At 42.2% G+C, this 16,545-nt stretch overlaps 2 protein-coding genes and 1 pseudogene across 7 annotated transcripts in view; 2 read left to right on the top strand and 1 right to left on the bottom strand.

Annotated features, from left to right (window-relative positions):
• Nucleotides 1-2,390, top strand: part of LOC106601253 (epithelial cell adhesion molecule) — a 23,276-nt gene extending 20,886 nt beyond the window's left edge. For all 6 annotated transcript variants that reach the window (XM_045717254.1, XM_045717248.1, XM_045717251.1 and 3 more), the window contains 8 exons: nt 247-420; nt 653-893; nt 995-1,066; nt 1,167-1,230; nt 1,332-1,433; nt 1,647-1,829; nt 1,928-1,984; nt 2,069-2,390. In XM_045717254.1, the coding sequence (XP_045573210.1) occupies nt 247-420; nt 653-893; nt 995-1,066; nt 1,167-1,230; nt 1,332-1,433; nt 1,647-1,829; nt 1,928-1,984; nt 2,069-2,131 (956 nt within the window). In that variant the 3' untranslated portion in view covers nt 2,132-2,390. The remainder of the gene's footprint in view (nt 1-246; nt 421-652; nt 894-994; nt 1,067-1,166; nt 1,231-1,331; nt 1,434-1,646; nt 1,830-1,927; nt 1,985-2,068) is intronic.
• Nucleotides 2,339-16,545, bottom strand: LOC106601249 (26S proteasome regulatory subunit 4). Its single transcript, XM_014193312.2, has 11 exons — nt 16,462-16,545; nt 16,151-16,204; nt 15,856-15,952; nt 15,542-15,666; nt 15,134-15,319; nt 14,871-14,999; nt 14,509-14,605; nt 13,734-13,923; nt 4,137-4,288; nt 2,925-3,079; nt 2,339-2,759 (listed from the first exon to the last, which is right to left on the bottom strand). The coding sequence occupies exons 1-11, from the start codon at nt 16,462-16,464 to the stop codon at nt 2,625-2,627; spliced, it is 1,323 nt and encodes a 440-aa protein (XP_014048787.1). The 5' UTR covers nt 16,465-16,545; the 3' UTR covers nt 2,339-2,624.
• LOC106601264 (intelectin-like) lies at nt 11,577-13,554 on the top strand (annotated as a pseudogene).

Here is a 16,545-nt window from a genome sequence, read left to right as displayed (position 1 = left end):
CTTTACATGCTACTAACTATATGCTACATTTCTACTTGATACCAACTACTCAGGCTGTGCTATGGTGATGTAGAATTTCATTAGTGAAATATATGGTAACGTGGATATCATGTAGTCTTGCTGATCCTATGTAGTTATTTCTCATAGCTGTATTTAATTTTTTTTCCTGAAATCAGATCAACAGACCTTTTATCTTATATATTTTAAAATAACTTCCATTCATGATGTTCTTTATTCTGATCACAGATAAAGAATGTAATGATGATGCATTTCCTGTCCGGGAAGACTGTGAAGTTGACACAGTGTGTGGAGAAGCTGTATGTCATCACAACCAGTATGTCACCTGCCATGTCAACCGCTGTGGCACCTGTGAACCTGTGTTCCGAGGCTATGACAACATCACTGTCAACTGCACCCGGTGTAAGACCATCTTCTGTAGTATTGGCTTATATCTCTTATCTGCAATGGGATTTGTCTTGTATATCAGTATGATTTTAGACATTTAGGCTTGGACATAAATTAAGTGGTTCAATTGCTTCCTTTGTATAAATCCACACCCATTACTCTGTAGGCTATGTCTATCTGATATCTGAGTAAGTTTGGAATGATACATGAAATTGGAAATATCTCATGTTATTGAACTCTTCATCAGTGACTCCAAAGTGTCGTCTAATACACCTGGAGATGTTGAGCAAGCACAGGACAGGAACCATGTTAACTGGGGGGAGTTTAGGGACAGAGTACCATCCAAACTGTGATGGAGCTGGTATGTTCAGACCTAAACAGTGCAGAGAGGAGGACACCAAACTATGCTGGTGTGTTAACAAGGCTGGAGTCCCAGTCTCTGACCAGACACATGACCCCCTCAAATGTGACAGGCTGGTCACAGTCCAGTGAGTGAAATCATGAAGTAAACTATATATTTTATTATAAGTATTATATATTGTTTCTAAAATACATAAGTGATCAATTATGTTCTCTCTTTCATTTGTAGTGTCATTGATATTCAATTCACATTTAAAGGGGAGTTCACACCTGTTGCAAAAACCATGGATGAGATACGAAGGTATGTGTCCTTCCTCTGTAGTAACCCATTGATATGCAGTTTTTATTAAATACATTTTTTATTGAGAAGTTATGTTGTCACGGCACCATTGTTGTTTCAGGCAGTTGGTATTAAAGCTGGACAGGGAATATACGCTGGATAAAACACAGATCTTAGACATAACTGTGAGTAAGCAGGCATGTTTCCTCATAGATTATCGTTTGAGATTGTGAGTGACCTCTGTCTTTATGAATGTGTCATCTTTGCCGGTCGGCCACCTCCTCAGGTGCGGGAACTGTACCAAGTAGTGTCCATCCGCCTGACTGACAACAGGACAGACAAAGAGCCAGTGGACATAGCAACTGTGGCCTACTACATTGAGCGAGATGTAAGACATTTTATGAGAGCTGTATCTGCTTTCAGACATTTCAAAAAGGCTGTTTGCTTGTAAAGTCATTGAATATCTCTAACAGTCGGTGGAGGCTCCATATTTTAAGAAATAATATTTTTTTGTATAAAGGTCTGTTCAATCTGGCATGCCAGGTGCTAATATTTTGCTTTAACTATGCAGTAAAATGTAACTGTTTGCCATCCCCTCTAGTTGAAAAGCAACAAGTTTGGGTTTGAGGTGGACGGCCGGAGACTAGAGGTGGCGAGGGACTCTGTCAAGGTCCTGTTCTTTCACTATGACCACCCACACATGGACATGATGACCATCAATCCAGGCTTTGCTGCCCTCATCGTCATCATTGCTCTGGCCATTATCATTGGTGTTTGTGTGTCTGTGAGTAAGAGCAAAACTAATTGTACACTAGATTCAGTACAATACCACTGCCATCCTCACATCACAACTTCCCTCTCTTTCTCCATCACTGTTGTCAGGTGGTGGTACGAAGGAAAGCTCTGCTGGAGAGGAGATTCCAGTTTGAAGTCATTGAGGTATAGTCTGATACAGCAAATTGCTGCATTCGTCTGAACTCTTAATGTATTGTCCTGTGTTTTACTCTCCCTTTTTAAATGTAGGTTCAGGGGCAGGACAACCACCTGGAACAGCAAGAAGCTACCATGACCTACTTTGTTATGTAACATACTTTATCTTTGTTGGTTATAGTAGATTTGTTTATTTTTTAGTTGTCATTCAGTTCATTTATATGCAAAGTTGTTGTCCAATTATCTCTGTCCCTGACAAACAATAGTCAGCTGCACATTATGGAAATATTGTAATTGGTTGATTTCTTAACATGGATTCGAACTTGTTGCTTTAATGAAATATTAAACAAGAATTGACCATGGTTGAAAAAAAATATCAATATGTACTTTATTTGAAATAAAAATCTGAATTGTTTCAAATTGTTTATTTACTATTATTGTACTTCAAGAGGTGATACTTAGAAGGTTATGGTAACAGACCATAATACAAGATTGGTATTCAATAGCTGCAGCAATTAAAGAACAAACAGCTGGCTACATCAAGTCCAAACTATACAATGAACATGTATGAAAGGTTTTACTAGGCAATAAGTTTCGAAGCAGTAAGTGAAAGAACAGGACATTTCTGAAGTGCGTTCCGCCCCTGTTGTTAGAGGTATAGTCCCTCTGGTGTCCCTTCCTGTTTCTTATACAACACGTTCTCCTTCGACTTCTTAAAGTCCTCGTTCGTCACCTTCATCCTGCGCTCTCTCAGAGCCATCAGCCCTGCCTCTGTACAAATGGCCTGAAATGAGAGAAATAAGTTAAACACTTCAGTGAAAATTCTTTGAGGTGCCGCAGGATGGCAGCAAAACCAGAAGGTAAAAGTTAAATAGAAGAGCAGACAGTCTTTCTTTTGAGTAGTCTAATTACTATCTCCCAGCTTGGTGCTGCAACGTCAGTACTGCACCTTGATGTCAGCTCCGGAGAGGTCATCCTTGGCCAGGATCAGTTCGTCCAGGGTCACATCGTCTGCCACAGTCATCCTGCTGGTGTGGATCTGGAAGATTCTTCGCTTGGTCTTCTCATCCGGCAGGGGGAACTCTATTTTACGGTCAATACGGCCTGAGGAGTGGGGGACAAAAAGATATACCAAATCAGAGGACATGCTCCTTGGGGCAATCACATAAGATACGTGATCTTCCTGTCTGGGTTGGGTTTGTGCAGTGGGGGAGATCTTCATGGGCTATACTCGGCCTTGTCTCAGGTAAGTAAGTTGGTGGTTTGAAGATATCCCTCTAGTGGTGTGGGGGCTGTGCTTTGGAAAAGTGGGTGGGGTTATATCCTGCCTGTTTGGCTCTGTCTGGGGTTATCGTCGGACAGTGTCTCCCGACCCCTCCTGTCTCAGCCTCCAGTATTTATGCTGCAATAGTGTGTGTCGGGGTGCTAGGATCAGTATGCTATTTCTCCTGTCTTATCCTGTGTGAATTTAAGTAAGCTCCCCCTAACTCCATTCTCTCGGAGAACCTGAGCCCTAGGACCATGCCTCGAGACTACCTGGCCTGATGACTCCTTGCTGTCCCTAGTCTACCCGCTGCTGCTCCAGTTTCAACTGTTCTGCCTGCAGCTATGGAACCCTGACCTGTTCACCGGACGTGCTACCTTGTCCCGGACCTGATGTTTTCGACTCTCTCTCTCCCCCGCACCTGCTGCCTCTAACTGAATGATCGGCTATGAAAAGCCAACTGACATTTACTCCTGAGGTGCTGACTTGTTGCACCCTCTACAACCACTGTTATTATTCAACCCTGCTGGTCATCTATGAACGTTTGAACATCTTGGCCATGTAATGTTATAATCTCCACCAGGCACAGCCAGAAGAGGACTGGCCACCCTCAGAGCCTGGTTCCTCTCTAGGTTTCTTCCTAGGTTTTGGCCTTTCTAGGGAGTTTTTCCTAGCCACCGTGCTTCTAGAACCGCATTGCTTGCCGTTTGTGGTTTTAGGCTGGGTTTCTGTACAGCACTTTGTGACATCGGCTGATGTAAAAAGGGCTTTACAAATTGATTTGATACTGCATCTCCAATCATTACTTGCTCAAAGTCAGGATTAATTTAGGTTGGCACAGGCTGCATTGTAATTTCAATTGAAGATTCATAGTCGTATATTAATGTTATCGTGTACCTGGTCTGATGAGTGCGGGGTCCAGGGTCTCTATCCTGTTGGTGGCCATAATGACCTTGACATCACCTCTGGAATCAAAGCCATCCAGCTGGTTAAGCAGCTCCAGCAAAGTCCTCTGGATCTCCCGCTCCCCTCCTGAGTTAGAGTCATACCTGCAGAGGACACAGTACTCAGCCCACACCCACACCCTCAACCACACCATAATATTGTAGAGATTACCTCCTATACATGGAGGTTCATTGAAGTATACAAAACATAGTACTGTAATCCAGTGGTGGTCGGTGCCGTTTAAGATGAGGGAGGACAATTTTTTTGTTGTTGAGCATGGCCTTATTTCCATTACTGCATATTGGATGACTGTCATTCATATTCCATTCACCCAGTTCAATGTAACAGTGATAGGTTTAGGCTACTACATGATACTCTAATTTCCCCTGTACTCATCATGAGGTTGCTACAACCTAGCCTACAAATGAACGTTTACAACGTACGTGCACACAGGTCAATACCGCCTTGCACACTCTTGCCTGCATCTACATACAAACAGAATGTACATTTTAGTCATTTAGCAGACACTAGATAAGAGCGACTTAGTGAGTGCTAGTGGTGTAACGGACCGTAGTTGATCCGTACGGATCACCCCCCCCCCACGGTTCGGCACGCATTTGAACCGCAGATCAATTACAAAGTTTAATCATCATAGTGTGAAACAGTTTTTCTGCCGCTGTTACTTTATAAAGTAATAATTCCCTAAATCTCAATGCAGAGTTGCAGTGAAAAGATAAAGACAGATGCGTGCTGTGTTTTACTCTGAAGTCTGATTTGATTATTTTTGGCATGTTGAATCCCAACGAATCAATCCTGGATGCTCGCGTTGCAAAAAGCAAAGAAGAAAAATGTGCAGTGACAGCCATGGCTAGCGGAGGAGCTGAAGAACTGGAAAAGCCTCCCGCTTCATTTAAGTCTCATGTATGGGAGCATTTTGGTTCCCTGTCAAGAAGGGTGGTGGACAACACCATTACGATGTGTAGGCATTGTGCCGTATGATTATGGAAATACATGGAGCATGGTCACACATTTAAAGCGTCATCACTCTGGTGTGTCAGTGACAGGAACCAACTCAGCCAAGAGACAACAACTTCTCACTGCGGCATTTAAGCAGCCCTTTGCTGCAGAATCAGACCGGGCTAAAGCCATCACCAAATCTATTGGGATGTTTATCACTGCAGACATGAGGCCATACTCTGTTGTGGAAAACAAAGGGTTGAAAAATATGGTGAAAGTGCTTGAGCCACGCTACGAAATCCCCTCTCGCACCCACTTCAGTATGAAGATCGTGACAGATCTTTATGAACAGGAAAATATCAAAATTGTCGACGAATTATCCAAGGCCTCCTCTGTTGCCCTCACCACAGACTGGTGGACCTCCAGGGGAGTGGGAGATGCCAAGTCCGGTGCTACATACACGCCCCCTCTATGAGAGTCACACAGGCACAAATCTGGCGCAGGTATTGCTAGGAGCAGTAGCAGAGTGGAAGCTAGAGGCACCCAATAGCAATATCCCAACCACCACAGATAATGCCAAGAACCAAGTAAATGCAGTGATAGAGGCTGGACTGGGGCCACAGATAGCTTGCTTTGCACATGATCAATTTAGCATCCCAAAGGGGAATCTCAGTGAACCAGATGGACCGCCTCCTTGGGAGAATCAGGAAGGTGGCTTCCTTTTTCCACCGAAGCACAACAGCCGCTCATGTGCTTAAGACCAAGCAAGAAATGCTACAGCTACCGACCCACAAGCTCATACACCATGTCACAACAAGATAGCTCTCCAACATGTCAGAAGTGGAGTTCCATCTTGAGCAGCAGGCAGCTGTATACTCTGCACTGACAGACAAGACCCTAAAAAAACAAAGACATCGTCACCTTGTCTGATGATGATGTGAAAGTGGCAGAGGAGGTCCTCCAGGTGCTCAAACGCCTCAAAATAGTTACAACTCTATTGAGCACTGAAACTGCACCATCTGTGTCCATGATCCTACCTCTGAAAACAAGGATTCTACAATCCATGGCCCCAAGTGAGGAAGACAGCACCATCACTAGAGATGTGAAGGCTGCCATTAGAGAACCCCAGATACCCCCCTAATGTACAGGACTACCTTCCTAGATCTACTGCACTGGATCCAAGGTTCAAGTCCCTGTCTCACCTAGACCCTGCCCTTCGCCGGAGGACATACAGTGATCTCACCACTGAGATTGTGGCCACTGAAGAGGTAAAACAATAAAATAAGTGTGAATTACCTAAATAATAAATATACTGCAGTCTAATGTTAGTCTATGCTATTGCTATTAGAATCATCCATTATTGATTTGGAATAATAATGGCTTTTATTAAATGTTATTGCCACAATTATAGTTCTATGAAAATAATGAGTTAGTTTAATAGATCAAGTCATTTTTTTCTGCAGGGTCAAGCCACAGAGCCGACAGGAGCAGACTCAGAGGCATCTCCTCCACAAAATCATTTGGCCATGAAGGAGCTTTTCAGGGAGACCTTTGTGAGCAAGGACACAGGCAAGACGTTTTCCAACACCATCAAAGAGGAGGTGGCATCCCAGTGGATGGTGATCCACTGGCATGGTGGAAAAGCAATGAGTGCAAATACCCTCACACTGCCATGATGGCAAGATGCTACCTGGCTGTGCCTGGCACTTCAGTTCCTAGCGAGAGGTTGTTCTCCAAGGCAAGGGACATAGTGACTGCAAAGAGGTCTACCCTCTCCCCAGACAATGTAGACATCCTCATCTTTTTGAAAAACTATTTGAAGTTATAAGCTCAGGTCTGCTTTGCTTTGATGACGTGGACACAGGCTATTTTTTCATTCACTATTGTTCAAAGGAAGAAAGTAACACGCCTCATATTGCACTTTAATTTAACAATTGAGTATGGAATATATTTTAAGATTTTATTTAAACATTGAAAAGTTCCTTGCTTTAAGTGTTCTTTAAGTAATAAATGGAAAGCAAAGTTATATTTGTCTCCCTTTTTTTGTTTGTTGCTGATCCGAAAAATGATCTGATCGTGACTCAAAACCGTGAGTTTTGTGATCCGTTGCACCACTAGTGAGTACATACATTTTTCATAATGGTACCCCTTTGGAATCAAACTCACAACCCTGGCATTACAAGTGCCATGCTCTACCAACTGAGCCACAAGGCATGATTCCTTTGATCGTTGTACAATTCCTTCTCGCATCTATGCGCTCTCACCTTTTCCCTTCACTTGTGGACTTCAGTTCACAACACATCAGCTGTCTGTGACCAGGCAAAAAATTATTTCTAAGCCAAACCTTTATATCATAACTGCTAACTGCCACACACAGGCTACATTGTTGTCACCATATTAACGTCATAGCTACTAGAATTAACGCGTTAGTAAACCTGCTACAATCATGCTGTACAGAGTACAGTCAGCCGCAAACAGTTTAGCAGTTACACTAGCGGGTCCCGGCGGCAATACATTAATAAAACCAAAAGCTTACCTTGATTTGGAAGAGTTCCAGTGTTGGATATTCATAGCCAGCTAGCTAACATAGCATCCCTCTCTGTTTGAGCTGGGTGTTTGAGTAGGCTAAACTAGCTAGCTGCATTTGCTTGCTAAGTAAGTTAATTTGGGTTAATTTGGGTCTCTCTTGCTTCTTCATTTTTTGAAGAAATTAATTTGTTCATAACTATTGTCTTTCTCTCTGAGTCAACTACTAACCACATTTTATGTACTGCAGTGCTAGCTAGCTGTAGCTTATACTAGATTAATTCTCTGATCCTTTGATTGGGTGGACAATAAGAGCTCCTATAGGTTGGAGGACATCCTCCAGAAGTTGTCCTAATTACAGTGTAAGTCTATGGAAGGGGGTGAGAACCACGAGACTCCTAGGTTTTGTATCGAAGTCAATGTACCCAGAGGAGGACGGAAGCAAGCTGTCCTCCGGCTACACCATGGTGCTACTCTACAGAGTGGAAAACAGTGTTTTATTCAATTATTTGGTGACTTGAATATATTTAGCATTGTTTAATCTAAAAAGGATAACTTTAATGTTTCACTATTTTTTGTTTTATGAAATTCACTGAGGATGGTCCTCCCCTTACTCATCTTAGGAGCCTCTACTGCTGTAATCACATTGTGTCCACTGTACTGCTAATTCCATCACTTAGCAATAGTAAAGCAAGTAAGTAAGCTTTGTACGAGCCAGAACGGCCCTTAGGGCAGGCGCCTATCTCCTGTTTCTGTAGCGAAAGGCAACTTAATGTCGGCCTACACTCCCTGGACATACAGAGATGCATCAAGGTTTTGGTATGACCCGACCGGGGATGGAACCCCCAACCTTCCAATCTCAAGGTAGACACTATGGACATATATTGGGCGACCAATGGAAAGTTGGGTGATGACTATTTATCAGAGTTCACATACAATGCCTTCAGAAAGTATTCACACCCCTTGACCTTTTCCACATTGTGGGTTACACATTTTTTGTCAATGATTTACACAAAATACTTTGCAAAGTCAAAATAAAAAAAGGAAATACATTTAAAAAAAACACCAATACATCTTGATTAGATGATTATTCCACCCCCTGAGTCAATACATGCTAGAATCACCATTGGCAGCGATTACAGCTCTCTGCACTGATTACAGAGTCTTTCTGGGTAGGTCTCTAAGAGCTTTGAACACCTGGATTGTATAATATTTGCCCATTATTCTTTCTAAAATTCTTCAAACTCTCAAGTTGGTTGTTGATCATTGCTAGACAGCCATTTTCAAGTCTTGCCATAGATTTAAGCCGATTTAAGTCAAAACGAACTACTCCACTCGGGAACATTCAATGTCGTCTTGGTAAGAAACTCCAGTGTATATTTGGCCTTGTGTTTTAGGTAATTTGTTCTTAACTGACTTGCCTAGTTAAATAAAAGGTAAAAAAATACATTAAAAAAAATTGTCCTGCTGAAAAGGTGAATTTGTCTCCCAGGGTCTGTTGGAAAGCAGACAGAACCAAGTTTTCCTCTAGGATTTTGCCTGTGCTTAACTCTAGTTTATTTTTATCATAAAAAAACTCCATAGTCCTTGCCATTGACAAGGATACCCATAACATGATGCAGCCACCACCATGCTTGAAAATATGAAGAGTGGTACTTAGTGATGTCTTGTGTTGGATTTGCCCAAAACAACACTTTGTATTCGGGATAAAAAGTGAATTTCTTTGCCACATTGCCATCAGCCATCTACCAATAGGTGCAATTCTTTGTGAACCATTGGAAAACCTCCCTGGTCTTTGTGGTTGAAAGAGGGACATTACATATAATTGTTTTTGTGGGGTAGTCATTCAAAAATCATGTTAAAACACTATTATTGCACAGAGTGAGTCCATGCAACTTATTATGTGACTTGTTAAGCACATTTTTACTCCTGAACTTATTTAGGCTTGCGTTAACAAAAGGGATCAATACTTATTGACTCAGGGCATTTCAGCTTTTCATTTTTTATTAATTTGAAACCATAACTCCACTTTGACTTTATGGGGTATTGTGTGTAGATCAGGGACACAAAATCTAAACGGTATCAATTTTACATTTAGGCTGTAACACAACATGTGGAAAAATTCAAGGGATGTAAATATTTTCTGAAGGCACTGTAGGTCTCTGTGATTAAGCAACCAGGAAAATAAGGAGTGCTCAACAAATCACAACATACCTTTTTTTTTGTATTTAAGAAAAACGCCAAAATTATTGAAACCCTTGATGAAGATGAGCAAAAAAATACTGAACTATATTGTATGCTCCCCTAAAATTGGGAAATAATATTATTTTATACTAAAACAATTGCACAGAGAAAAAGTTTGTTTAACAAGTAATAAAACAAATCTCAAAAGCCTCCACTGGTCCTGTTGCCTTTAAGGTCAACAGCATCCTGAACTTTACCAAGTACTGGGATATTTTAGTCAAAAACCTGGTTGCCTCTGCCAGGAGGCTGGCACTTGGCCGCAAGTGGATCTTCCAGCAAGACAATAACCCCAAGCACACATCAACATCCACAAAGAAATGGTTAATTGACCACAAAAAGTAACATTTGCAATGGCCATCTCAGTCTCCGGACTTGAATCCCAAATGAAAACCTGTGGTTTAAATTGAAGAGGGAAGTACATAAGCACAGACGAAGGATATCAAGGATCTGGAAAGATTCTGTATGGAGGAATGGTCTAAGATTTTCCCAATGTGTTCTCCAATCTCATAAAACATTTTAGAAAAAGGCTCAGTGTCATTATCATCACAAAGGAAGGGTGAAGGAGTATTGAAAACAGCGGTGGCAATAATGTTGACCCCTATGTGTTTTAGATTTTTTTTTGTGCTGTTAAACAAAATTATTTCTCTGAGCAATTTTTCCAACCGATACTCATTGAAACCTTGGTACAGCAGTGAAGGGAACAGGGAGAGGACTGCGCCTAGGCCGAGGGTGGGCCCTATTAGCAGAACACATATGTACTTGTTATTGCTAAATAACGAGGTGAACACAAGGACAACGGTCAAAAGACAAGGGTGGGGAGGGCATGGTTCCTGTTTTGCGGATTCTGTTTTGCAAGCAGTGGCTTCTTTACATAGGTGATAGTTATAGAGAGAGAGAGGATGCAGACTATCGTAGCGATGACATCCTATACACATTGAGGTATACAAAACATAGTAATGTAAATCACATTGTGTCCACTGTACTGCTAACTCAATCATTAAGCAATAGTAAAGCAAGTAAGAAAGCCTTGTCTGAGCCAGAACTGCCTTTAGGCTCCTGCCCCATCTCCCGTTTGAGTAGCGAGAGGCAACTTAATGTCGGCCTACCAGTACACTCCCTGGACAGGACGCTAATGCTGAGTGCTATACAGAGAGGCATTGGAGTCTTTGGTATGACTCCACTGGGGATTGAACCCCCAACCTCCAAAACTTAAGGCGGACACTAATAAGGCTACTGAGTTTGTGCAATAGCACAATAACATATTTGCCAATAGGCAAATATTGGTTGAGTAAGCATTGTTTCCTTGTTATTTTGGCATAGGCAAACATAGACCCTAAGTAGTAGCTTTTTTCACAGATTTCAACCAAAAATCTACTTGTGCCTAAGAACAGCCCTTAGCAGTGATATATTGGCCATATATGACTCCCCCTCGGGACATATGCTTAATCAATTTTCAGTTTGTTGCTAACCTAATCAAATACCATGGAAATGTGGGTGTTGGTAGGTCTCCGTGATTCAGCAACCAGGAAAATAGGAGGGGTGCTCAACTTCAAGGTCTTACTCATGAAAAACTTGTAATTGCTAAATAACAGGAGTGAAAACAAAAACATGGGTCAATAGACAGGGGGGGGTCATGGTTCCTGTTTTGCAAGCTACAATATTGCCTTTTCACTCTATATCGGTCACCTACGTTAATGATGCAGACGGCTTCGCACCGGTTTATGTAAATTAGTTTGTGGTTAACGAAACAGACCTATTAGCGTGCAACAAGTATAACTCATCTGTGAACCCAGAGTATAAATATTGGCTCACAAGCTGAGTGTGCCTCTCGAGTGTCTCCAGAAGCTGACGAAGTATTGACAAAGTATTGGAATTGACAAAGTAACTGCTGTGTTGACAAAAACTAGCTATATAAGCCTTCCCTACTCGAAGCCCTGCCTAGTGTCATCTCGGGAGTCCGGTCCAGCCTTCAGCAGACATGATGTACTGTTCTCTTCTGCTGATGATCCGTCTCCTGATGGCGCAACACACGTCATATACAAACCCTTCACTTCTGGGTAAGGCTTCAGAAGTTCCCAAGAGAGAGAAGTTACTAAGAGATAGGTCCCTTTACGTCGCCAGAAGCTGCCAGGAAATAAGGGCGCACTATTTTGAATTTGAAGACGGGCTGTACTACCTGACCACAGAGAACGGGGTGGTGTACCAAACCTTCAGGAAGCGTGTCTCGGTGTGGTAGCGCAGGATGGCAGTGGGGTGGCTGGACGTTGGTGGCGAGCGTACACGAGAACAACATCTATGGGAAGTGCACGCTGGGTGACCGTTGGACAAGCCAGCAGGGCAGCAACCCCTTTCGGCCAGAAGGGGATGGCAACTGGGTCAACATAAACACTTTCGGAAAAGCTGAAGGCGCCACTGCTGACGATTACAAGAATCCTGGCTACTATGACATCAAGGCATAAGACATGTCGGTGTGGCACATTCCCAACAATAAACCGATGAAAGACTGGAACCCCACCGCCATCCTGGGCTACCCACCGAAACACGCTTCCTGAGCCAATACGGGGGAAACCTGCATGAACTCTTCCACAGGTACCCAGTGAAGTACATCGCTGGTGCACCTTTGATCAACAATGGACCCTCGATTCCCATAGTTTATGACCATGGGGACAAACAGACCACCAAAGCGTTTTACGGCCCTTACGCTCAAAGGGAGTTTGAACCAGGCTTCATCAGTTTCAGAGCAATTAATTGGGAATGGGCAGCCATGGCTATTTGCTCTGGGACCAAACCCAAAGGCGGACAGGTTGATGCATACTGTATTTCTCTGAGGCGGCCCCAAAACAGTGTGGGGGACTTCACCTCCTTTGCCTGGAATGGCTATGGGAACCACAAAGGCTGGAGTGTATCAAAAGACATGCTTGAGTCAGCTGTGTTACTCTTCTACCGCTGACGGCCAGGCCATTTTACTTTTCTACAGTAATTTTGTCAATTATATTACTGTAAACTAAAGCAGTACTATAAAACAGTGGGCTCCAACTTTTTCTAGCATGAGAGCTACTTTAACATTTTATTTTTTTACTTGTCACTACAAAAAAAAAAAATATAGCTTTCAAATAGGCACATTCTTATCCTCCCCCCTTCAACTGTCAATGTTTTCTGTCAATGTACCTGGTAAAATAATGGTTAATAAACAACTAAGGGGGTCCTATAAAACCTGCTTATTTCCCCAAATTGTGTTCTCATTCATTTCCTAGTTTTAGAAAAAAATTACAATTGTTCATAGAGAAACAACAAAATGGGATGTTCTGAATCCACGTTAACGCTTAAATCATATAAGTTTTCCAGACTTTTTTTTTTAATACACATTTAGATTTGAGTGTCATTCCCCTTTAATCGCGCATCTATCGCGTCAGAAATGTCCCATCTAATGTGCCAGTTTAGCAATGGTTCTGTACTGTTGCTGCTAATTTCATGGCAAAGTTTACAAATAACAAATAATAGATATTCAGTACCATCACATGTAATCTTTAAGTTGCTGATATTGTGATTTGTTCTAGGCCAGCCCAAGATAATGTAAAACACTTAATGACAACTGTTGTATTTAGGGGGATGGCGGTAGGAAAGTGGGTTTGTGTGTGCTTGTTTGTACTTTTCCCCCCAGTGTGCAATAATGTAACAATAAAGTAGTCTATAGATTTGTGAACATGAAATGAGCCTACTGTATTTTTTCATTATAATTATGATGAACTCCTCATCAACATAAGACACATACTCCTGCACACAACCTCAATGACCACGGTCTGAAAACCCCTCTAGCCTTGCCTTTTAGTCCCGATGGCGTCGATCTCATCGATGAAGACGATGGAGGGTGCGTGTTCCTCGGCCACCCTGAACAGCTCTCGGACCAGCTTAGGCCCGTCCCCCAGGTACTTCTGGATCAGCTCAGAGCCCACCACACGCAGGAAAGTTGCGGACGTCTGGTTAGCCACCGCCTTGGCCAGTAGGGTCTTCCCTAACACATCATAAGAACAGTGTCAAACTATGCCACTTTTAGAGGCGGTTTCTAGATGTAGTTTTGGACTACAAAGCAAGTTCAATGGAGAATCTCCCTTTTAAATGCTTTTTAGTCCAGGATTAGGCCTAAAGGTGCAATCAGCAGTTGAAACTATAACAAAGTGTTTCAAGTAAAAAGCTGAAGGATGGGGCTGGAGAAATGTAACCACTCTTAAATTTGTAGACAGAGCTATGGACTGACCATCCATGATATCAAAATTATAGTTTTAACCATGTTGAGGCTATACAGTGTTTGTTTACATTTACTTTGTTTACAAACATTGGAGTAGAACAAGCTCATATTTTGGGTTCTGATGGGATGTGACAGTTGAACTAAGTCCATGAGACATTTATAAGTTATATTCTTGAAGAATCAATGGGAAAATATCCTTAATTAATAACTCTGAAATCAAATGTAGCAACTGCAGATTGCCTTTTTAATCTGTGCACAGGAAAACACCCCTTTAAGTATTACCAGAGAAAAGACATATCCAAATGCTGTTCTATCTTAAATGTTTGTCCGCAATTGTTTTAGTTGTTTTACCGGTCCCTGGTGCGCCATACAGAATGACTCCTTTAGGAGGTTTGATGCCCATCTCTTCATAGTACTCCGGATGGGTCAGAGGGAGCTCCACAGACTCCTGAGAGGAACACAGGGAACCACAAGTACAGTTGTCAGTCAGGAAAAATGGTTACCATGTGTTTGATATCGTTCCATATAAGCCATTACAATGACTCTGTACTCCAATTTAAAGTGACACTAGCCTCCACGGACCCAGATGTAACCATTTACATTAAGAATACAGAATAGTTGGCTTGGAAAAATCTTGGGAGTCTAATGCATTGAAACGCTATGCCTGAGTAGAGCATTAACATGAACTGTTGTTCTGTGCTCTACTGCTCTACCTTAATTTCCTGGATCTGGTTATCCAGTCCACCAATGTCAGCGTACGTCTCCTGTGGGGCCTTCTCCACCTTCATCACTGTCACCAGAGGATCAGTGTCATCCATTAGGACCCCAATGACGGCATGGACCTGTGAACACACGTCACTCAATGGAAATGTACAGTAAATATCAGCTTTTCAATGAATGTTTTGCCAGAGTCAGGGCAACAGCCAAACACAGCTTAATGGCAGACTCCGTCAGTAATGGCAGACTCAGTCAGTACCTTGTGGTTGAGAAGGACGGAACAGCCCGGCTCCAGCAGGTCCTTGTCTACAAAGGAGAGGATGCTGACATAGTGCTCAGAGCCCACAGACGTAGAAACGATGGCGTGGTTGTCATCGATGATCTCTTCCAGGTTCCCCACTGACATGGGGGTTCCTCTCAGATCATCTACCTTAGACCTCTCCTCCTGCAGGACAACAGAGGATGGATGAATTCATTAATATTTAGTTAAAAAGGTGCAGTGTGAAGGCTTTATAGTGTTATGTTTTATAGGGATGCAAAGAGATCGACTGATATATATTTTACTGATAGGACCATATGAACAGTGTTTTATATGCTGCCTGTACATTAAGTGCCCTTCGGGAACAATAAAGATCAAGACTTTTTAATAGATTTTCTTGTACACTACCTCTTGTTTCTCCTCAAGGGGCTTCATCTGTTCCTGGTTCCTGATAAACTCCTCCTCCATCAGCAGGTAGTCTTTGATCCGCTCCTGCTTCAGCAGCTTCAGCCTGCAGTGTGTATGGGGAGTTACTGAGAGAGCGAGAGAGCGAGAGAGCGATCATTCAGTTGTATGGAACAGGTAAAATTGTCTGGAAAAACAGCAGTTGTAAAATTGTAAACAGCAGTCTGTTGCGGTTTACAATTCAACATCAGTAAGTAGAAAGGATCTCTGCCATGACAATGAAAAGTATAAAGTTAAATGTAGCCCAACTAACTTACCAAGAGGTAGCTTGCTGGCAGCATCAGGTCCCTTGCTCTTCTTCTTCCTCTTCCCAACCCTGGTGGGGATTGGTGGTTCATATTTCTTTTTCTTATCCTGAACAGTCCAGCAAAAGTTACAGAACAGTGTGACCAGTTATCAGACAAAGAGTCGATGTGTAGCAAACTGGTTAGATGAATATTCAAGTTTTCACAAGGTTAGCTTAAGTGTTATTAGCAACATGAGATAGCTAACGTTACTAGATTTTGAGACAGAGTAACGTTAGCTAGCTAGCTACTAGTATGGATTACTTACCTTGTCGTCTTTTTTTCCTCCCCCGGGTCCATGTCCTCCACTCTGACTTTGACCCTGTCAAATAAATCACATATCGGACACACAGTGAAGATACACTCAAAAGCACTTAGCTAGTAACAGTGAGTTAGCTGTATTTCAAAACTATAACAAGTTGCTAGCCACAATCTACCTAGCTAGCTAACATGTTTCCTCCTGCAAATGGCAGATTGGAATTACGCAGCAAACACGTTCAACAAAATGACAGTTTAGAATGCGATCATAAATTAAGTTAAAATACTAGAAATATTGATTTGGAGAAACTGCTGGCTCACCATAGCTTGCTATCCGGTCTGTCAGCGTCGCTTACGTAATACGTCAGAGTATGGCAAGCGAAGCATATCAAAATGAAGAAAAAT

Source organism: Salmo salar, chromosome ssa01 (genome assembly GCF_905237065.1).
Source record: "Salmo salar chromosome ssa01, Ssal_v3.1, whole genome shotgun sequence".
Taxonomy (NCBI): Eukaryota; Metazoa; Chordata; class Actinopteri; order Salmoniformes; family Salmonidae; genus Salmo; species Salmo salar.
Note: the sequence above shows the minus strand (reverse complement) of the source record. Positions and strands in the feature narration are given on the sequence as shown.

Excerpts from the sequence above, each read along its gene's own strand:
- LOC106601249 (XM_014193312.2), bottom strand. Across the intron at positions 15,953-16,150 it reads GAGGAAAAAAAGACGACAAG|GATAAGAAAAAGAAATATGA; the intron begins GTAAGTAATCCA and ends TGGACTGTTCAG. Across the intron at positions 4,289-13,733 it reads GACGCCATCGGGACTAAAAG|GTATGACTCTAACTCAGGAG; the intron begins GCAAGGCTAGAG and ends TGTCCTCTGCAG.